The sequence below is a fragment of the Panthera uncia genome, chromosome D1 (genome assembly GCF_023721935.1).
Source record: "Panthera uncia isolate 11264 chromosome D1, Puncia_PCG_1.0, whole genome shotgun sequence".
Classification (NCBI taxonomy): domain Eukaryota; kingdom Metazoa; phylum Chordata; class Mammalia; order Carnivora; family Felidae; genus Panthera; species Panthera uncia.
Window position 1 is genome coordinate 103,061,670 of NC_064808.1, and position 7,621 is coordinate 103,069,290.

The 7,621-nt window shown below is 41.2% G+C and overlaps 1 protein-coding gene across 3 annotated transcripts in view; it reads right to left on the reverse strand.

Annotated features, from left to right (window-relative positions):
• ZC3H12C (zinc finger CCCH-type containing 12C) overlaps positions 1–7,621 on the reverse strand; it is an 86,939-nt gene that overhangs the window by 74,346 nt on the left and 4,972 nt on the right. Inside the window, exon 1 of one of the 3 annotated variants that reach the window (XM_049613867.1) lies at positions 7,331–7,610. The exons of the other annotated variants lie outside the window; for them this stretch is intronic. Within the exon in view, the coding sequence (XP_049469824.1) occupies positions 7,331–7,411 (81 nt within the window). The 5' untranslated portion in view covers positions 7,412–7,610. Of the gene's footprint in view, positions 1–7,330; positions 7,611–7,621 lie in introns of those variants that run through there. 3 annotated transcript variants of the gene reach the window in all.

Consider the following 7,621-nt stretch of genomic DNA (forward strand, 5'->3'; position numbering starts at 1 on the left):
GGTTCGAGCCCCGTGTCGGGCTCTGTGCTGACAGCTCAGAGCCTGGAGCCTGCTTCGGATTCTGCGTCTCCCTCGCTCTCTGCCCCTACCCCGCTAGCTCTCTCTCTCTCTGTCTCTCTCAACACAAGCAATGTGTTTATATGGGCTAAAAGTTTAAAAATGGCAACACTGATACCAAAATGATCTCTGGGTGAGAATCACAGATGATTTTCAGCACCATTTTAGATTTTTTTTCTGTATTCTAAAAATGTGATAAAGTGAAGGTGTTAAGCAAACTCAAAATTTAATTTTAAAAGATAAAGTGAAGTATCAAAATAATAGAAATGCAGTTTAGGAAATATTTCTGCTACCTCAGAGTGTTTCTTCCTATGCACTCTATTGCCAATTTTAACATACTTTTATGCCCATGACTTTTATGCTACTTAAGGTACTTTTCTCTCTTAGCAAAAACAGGAATACTTGCTTTATCAACATAGATAATTTACTGCACGTTTTAAGCCTTTTAAGTCTGTACTAATCATTTAAAATTATAGCAAAATTCCAGAAGGTATCTAATATAGAAGATGGCCACATCACTGAGGCAATTAACAAAAATGACAATTCAAAGGTAGAACAAAAATGTCTAAGTCAACAAGCAGAAAGCCTCAATTGCATGGGGAACTTGTTCCCTGTAAGCACACAGTAAAAATGAGCTAGAAAGTAAAAGCCAAGATGTGAAACAGACTAAGTCACAGAATAAGGATAAAATAAACCCACATAATTTTGAATAGTAAATGAGGACAGATGACGAAGAACAAAGAACAAAAACTAATTTTAGCTTCACCCTAAAAAACATGAAGTAATAGATTTGAAAGCCCTTTGGAAAATCTATAATACAAACTGATATATTAAAAGCAGTAACGGCAAACTCGATTTTACAGGCTTTTCCTACCTGGGAATCCCAACCACTCAGGACATGATTAAGAGCCTGTGAATAAGGAGACAGAAAAACAAACCAAATCTCTGTCCAATCAAATCAACGGATACAGCTAAAGCATTTTCTAATAATCCTGAGCGCCTGGCACACTTCTGTGCTCATGATCTTGATTCAGTAAAAACAACTCTGAGAAGTACACAGTGTCCGATGGCCGAGAAAAGTCAAAGGGAAACTGAGGCTTGCCTAAGGTCATGGTCTGGGAAGGGCAGAGCTGAGATGCAATTCTGAGGTCCCACCTGCTTTCTCTGCAGCATAAGCCTTCAGTTGTCCAACCCGGCTTAGTGGGAGGGAGGGAGGGACAGTGTCAGCAAGGAACAGATAACATCAAGAAGACCAAAGAATTCACTGATATAAATCAGTATACATCATGAGGACCTGCTGCCCCCGCCATTTAAAAAAAAACAAACAAAAAAAAGGCATGAACAAGTATTGCCATTTAGTTTAGAATAAACCAGAAATCTCGATAACCTTGGCCAAGTTAATAAGCATCTCTGGACATCAGTTCCATCACCTAGCAGATAGGCAAAACAACCACAGTATAAACCTAACAGAACTATGTGAAACTAAATCAGATAATGTAAGTAAAGTGCTTAATACCGGTGCCTGGCACAGAGTTAGTGCCCAATAAATGTTAGCTATTATTAGATTTCACAGTAAGTGAAATTATAAGCTGCATATTATTTGAAGGTAGAAAACTATCATGTCCGCATACAAAATCTTCCACTTAGAACAGTTTAAACATTTCGCTCTTCGAAGACTTTAAGAATAAACGTTTTACACAAATCAGTTTTATAATATCCTTCCCCTGCTAAGTGGGGTAGATAAGGTTAATTATATTCTTAGAAGGCAAACCTGTATGGCCCCTCAAGAAATCTCATCATTCATTCTAAGTTAATTTTTACAGTTTGGGCACCAATTCTCTTATTTGCTCTGAATCAATTATTGTGACCATCTCTTCACCATCCACAGGCTTTTGTTCATCCCACCCACATTAGCAGGTTCATTTTAAGTGCTATGTGGCCCTTCAATAACAACACATTCATGAAATATCTACTAGGTGCCAAGCGTTGTATAAGAGTTGGGTTAGAACAATGTAGACCACAGAGTCCTAGCCCTCAGGGAACCTAAAACAAGATAAAAAAAATCATATGCACATATAAGGTACTGTTATCAACATTTTGTATTATCAGTGTATCGTTATGACAAATCTATGCTCTAGGTAGTATTTTCTGTTTGCAGATGAAGAGTAGAGGTGCAAAAAGCAGAAAAGAAAGAAGTAAACAGTTAAACATAGACAAATATTCAAAGATTAGGGAGGAATATGTAATATTTTGAAAACACAGGGGAGCAAGCAAATAATTTTGCCCAAAACTGGGAGATTATGGAATGCTTGTGTTTCTACTTAAAAACCCAAGTAAAAACTCTGTAAAGTATACCTACGGGAATAATAGAGGATTTATCCAAATATTTACATTAGTTATTTCTGGGTAAGGAGATTCCAGGTGGCTTTCATTCTCTCTTTGCTTTTTCTTAACCAACTTGTAGTACTTAAACAATTTAAAATAGAAGTCGAAAAAAAAGCCAGCATTAAAATTAGGTATCAATGCTCATCTAGCAAACTGTCAAAAATTTTATTAAAAAAATTTTTTTTAATGTTTATTTATTTTTGAGAGACAAGGGAGTGTACACACACACACACACACACACACACACACACACAGAGTGTGAGCAGGGGAGGGGTAGAGAGAGAGGGAGACAGAATCCGAAGCAGGCTCCAGGCTCTGAGCTGTCAGCACAGACTCTGATGCAGGGCTCGAACTCACCAACAGTGAGATCATGACCTGAGCCGAAGATGGACACTGGAGCCACCCAGGCGCCCCAAAAAGTCCATAGTGCATTCAAACATGATGAAATCAAATCTCTTTCTCTCTCCTCTCTCTCTCTCTCTCTCTCTCTCTCTCTGCTACCAGGTATACGTATCCATTCAACTTTTCTGGAAAGCTTTCTGGCCATCAAAAACCTTAAAGCTTGTTGTGTTTGAGCATAACTCCTATGACTCCTAAGGACCCAGGTGCAGAAAACATTTCATTGGGATGTTCAGCTAAAGCATAATGATATTAAAATATTGGGGGGAAAACATGTGTAACTCACACAGAATAAGGATTAAATGACATGTTCTTAGCAAGAAAATGTTTGAAATACTTTGAATATCCTGAGAAAATCCTTAGTGTATGCTACCTGGGGATGGGAAGGTGGGGGGCAAAGCTCTATCATTCTACCTGCACAAGAAAAAGACTTTTAGAACCAAACTTTTTAGAAACCAAGCTTTTTAGAACCAAACTTCTAAGAAAGAGGATTCCATCACATTGTTTAAATCTCACATTACCAAATTTATTAACACACATTAGGTTACAGAACCCTTAATGTTTGTTTAAAGCAGGGGGTTGTAAACCTGACCAACCTGGAACCCTGGCTCTGCCATTATTAACTGTGAGACCTCTGTAAGTTATTTTACCACATTGTGGTTTGTTTTCTTCATCAGGGGAGGAAAGAAAAAGAGGCCATAAATACTTTTTCAAGGGCAGTGCAGTATAACATACACGGACCGCACCTGGAACGATGATTGGCACAATTAAGTGTTACCTACTGTCATCAGCCTTAAAAATACAACAAAGCAAACCAAATGAGATCTAAGCAGAGGCCTCGACAGTGAGCCAGGAGCCGAAGAAAAGATAATGTTCCAGGCAAACAGGACAACCTTGGGATTTTCTGCTTATTCCCTATCCACCCTTAAGGAGTGGGTAATTACCTTGAAGGCAGAACACTTTGACTTTTCAGACATCTGCTTGTGGGCTAGTTCACTGAGCCTAAGAATTACTGTCAGTGTTGTGATGTAAAACCACATACACTAGGCTTTACGGGGGGATTATTTTTCCATTTTCATTTTAACGAAGTAAAACAATCCTTTGCTGGTACACAGCAAAGTTAAAGAGGGAAATGCGTCCTAGTGTTTTTAGCAAGCTCTGGGTCATAGAGGTTTAAAAAATTGTTTACATTTGTCTACATTTTCTGAGTCTTTTACCAGGAAGCATGTGACGTTACTATAGCCAGAAAAAAGTGTTGTAAACGTCAGTAAAATTCACTACTCATAAAAACCTTTGTGGTTTCTGCCAAAAGATGCTCCTTCTGCTGGGACTACATTTCTGTTGAAATGTTCCCCATGTCAGACTAAAACTGTCTTCAGGTTTGTCTTCTTAGGGACCCTAAGCAATCTGCTGAAAAGACACGGTCCTTGCCTCCAAACTATTTCGGCCAGACGGGATTTCATATTGTCCAGACCCGGGAGTACTTGGCAGAGAGTAAGTTAGTGTATGTCTTCTCATCTTCCAGACCCATCAGTGCTAATGATCATGCATCTCTTAATTTTCAAACGATGTGTGTCTACATATGTACACACGATGACACGTCTTAGGGAACAAAGTAAAAACAGAATCACAGGGAGACAGAACTGCCCAAGGGTTAAGGGCATGGGTTTCAGAGTCAGGCAGCAAAGGTTCCGGCTCCCTTCTGCAACTTTCTACCCGTGTGACTCGAAGCTATTTGAACGCTGTGTCTGGGTTTCCTCATCTATAGAATGAGGACCAGAAGAGCAGTGTGTAAGCATGGGGTCGGGCACATCGGCACACAATACATAACAGCTGTTATGTCAGCTACAAAAACCACAGCAAGGATGGAGAACTGGTGTCTCCAGATCACAGATCTGAAAGCTACCTTTACGCCATAAAGCACCAGATGTGACAGACAGGGCGCACATTTCCCAGGCCACGTCATTTAAATTGCTCAATTACCCTATAAAGTCTCTTCCCCAAGACACTGGAGATATATTCTGGGATGAAATACATAAAAAAAAAAAATTCAATTGTTCATCATTTCTCCAAACTGTGAACAGCAGCAAATATAACAGGTCTTCTGGTGGACCTTAAAATTCAAGTTTTGTAAAAATCAGGGTATTTCAGACGTCGTAAGTCCACGAGGCATGTGGGCACCTCTGAGACACAAGATTTCTTATGACGTTTGGTAGACTGGAGATCAAACCCCAGCATCTCAGGATTCTAAATTTGGTTTCACTTTGGTTTGCATTTGGAAACCTGACTTAATACACTTTTTTGTTATTCACTGACCTTATTTACTATTGCTCTGTCCAGTAAAAGCTATACCCGGAAACTGTGTTTGCCACTCACTGCTCCTATTGGCCCATCCACGCCCTGCCTTCCTTGCCTCACAGTATTCGCTTGGAAAGGACTCTTATCCCGCTTTACTTGAATCTTACTTTGGAGACCTGGCCAACAGCTTTTCCCACTACAATACCTGCATTTCCTATTCTTCGTTTGTCCCCCTTAGTCCATTTCATCCAGCACCATGTTCTAGCTGTTCCTAATCTCTCTTCTTCTAGAGGTCAGGGGCCTTATACAGCACCTAGATCAACACTAAATTAATTATCTGCTGAGCGAATAAAAGTTTACTGGTGCCCAGGGAGCAGTAACTGGAGACTGGTTTACAATCCTACATTCTAACACTAACAGGATTAAAAAAAAAAATCTACTTAATATCTTATGTTTGTTTCTTTAAAATCGCTATCCCATCAGAATGAGAGAATTCTTCTAAATTTACGCACAAAAAACAGTGAAAAGCCCAGAAAGAGTATAAAAACTTACAAGAGGGTACAGAAAAGGAATTGAAAGCTATAAAATGATAGCAACACTTTTACGGCTGTTACAGTAATTAAAATTAATGTAAAAACCATTGTGGTCTGCTAGAATGAAGACAAGGTAACTCAGGTGCAGAATGAGGAAAATACTTCAAAAATAGAATTTCCATGAAGCACCTGGGGTCCAATTTGGCAGATATAACCCGTGAAACCTAGCTCCCGGAGAAGCCAGTAATATAAAATAAGTTATTTTTATTAGTCTGGTAATTACAACAAATACTTAATAAAAGGAAGTGACTAATAAAAACTCCCATCAACAATACAAACATTCCATGCTTCTGTTTCCTATTCTTTAATATTTTCCACTGTTAATCAACTAGTTTCATTAGATGTTCATTATCAAAGGGAGATTTAAATTCAACGGCCTTTCTGTTGTCGTTTGGTTAAAAAGTTTATTTTACTTTGTAATGTTCCAGTACTTTAGTGATGGCCAGATGCCTGAGGTTGAATTTTACAGTACTTGGAAAGTAAAACCCACTCTTTAAGTAAAAATACTCAAACTCAAAACGTTTTGGATTCTAGATTTCAAAACGTTTCAAATTCTAGATTTCAGTTACTAGATCATTCCGATATTTAAGGGTATCTTCAAAGAGACAGGTATAGATAACGTAAAATAAGAACGCCCACTTGGAAGCAAACAGGTGAACAGAGAGGTAAGATAGTAAGATAATTTTACAAATATTTGGCGAAGCTATGTTTATAGTCCGGTAACACCAAGATGAAGAAACTGCCATTAAAATTAACTTAAATGTGAGTGTTTAAATACATGTAAGTCATACCTTTTACAACCTAAACAAACTTCTACAACCTAAACATATTTAGACTTAAATACATATCTATCTCTATAGATACCTCTATCTATCTATAGAGATAGATATGGATAGAACGCTGTATTGCTGACTTCTTGTGGTTCTTGGAAACCCCAAAAAGTGTTTGAGGCATATCCACTGTTTCCCGTTTAGAAGATGCACTGGAAAAACTCAACGAGGAAATGAGTCAAGAATTGATGAATTTTACCAAATTTCTAAATATACTAGCCCAAGTGTCTCTGTAACTATTCCAAGATGGTTAAAAAAAGGAAAGAAAAGAAGGAAAAGAAAAAAGAAATCTGAATCAATAAGCGTCTCACCGGCCTGGGGGATACTCCAACCCAGCCTTGCAACCAATAGGAAAACTTTGACTAAATCTGGATTCAGATTTCATCTCTTTATCACAAAGCACGGAGCACAAACCAGTATTGTTAACGGTTACCCAAATGGCAAGACTCCCAGTTAGAGTAATCGGTACTTGGAAGCTCAGGCTGCTTCTGAACGGGTTGAAGGGGTGAAAGGGGAGGCAGTTTAGGGAAGGAAAGCGGGGATCCTTTCTCCGAGTTCGACGTGGAACAGGGCTGTGTCGGGGGTTGAAGGTGGGGAGCAGCGGCCCGTCTAAAATGAACGCGAGGTGAAAACCGGGGTGCGCCCCAGGGCCGAGGGGTGAGGGGCGCGGGGCGCAGGAGGGACGGGGACGCCGGAGGGGTTTCCGCCGGGGCCGCGTCACGAAAGCTAAGGGCTGGGGCTGGATCCGAGGTGCCGGGGATGCCTCACCCCGCGAGCGCGCGGCGCCCAGAGCCGCAGGGGCAGCGCCGTGGGTCCGTTTCCGTCCGGAGCGCCCGGGCTCGCCTCCATCTTCGGCGGCCGAGCCCCGCGGCGGGCGGGCGGGAGTGGACCGCTGCCCTAGGCCGCGGGGCCCGGGTCTCCGGCCTCACCCGGCCCGAGGTGCCGGCGAGGACGGCTCCGGCCGCGGGGACGGCGGGCCGGGCTCTCCGCTCGGCCCCACCCGAGCTTGCGGGAGCCGCGGGCGCTCAGTCCGGCCCACCCCCACCCCCTCCCCGCCGC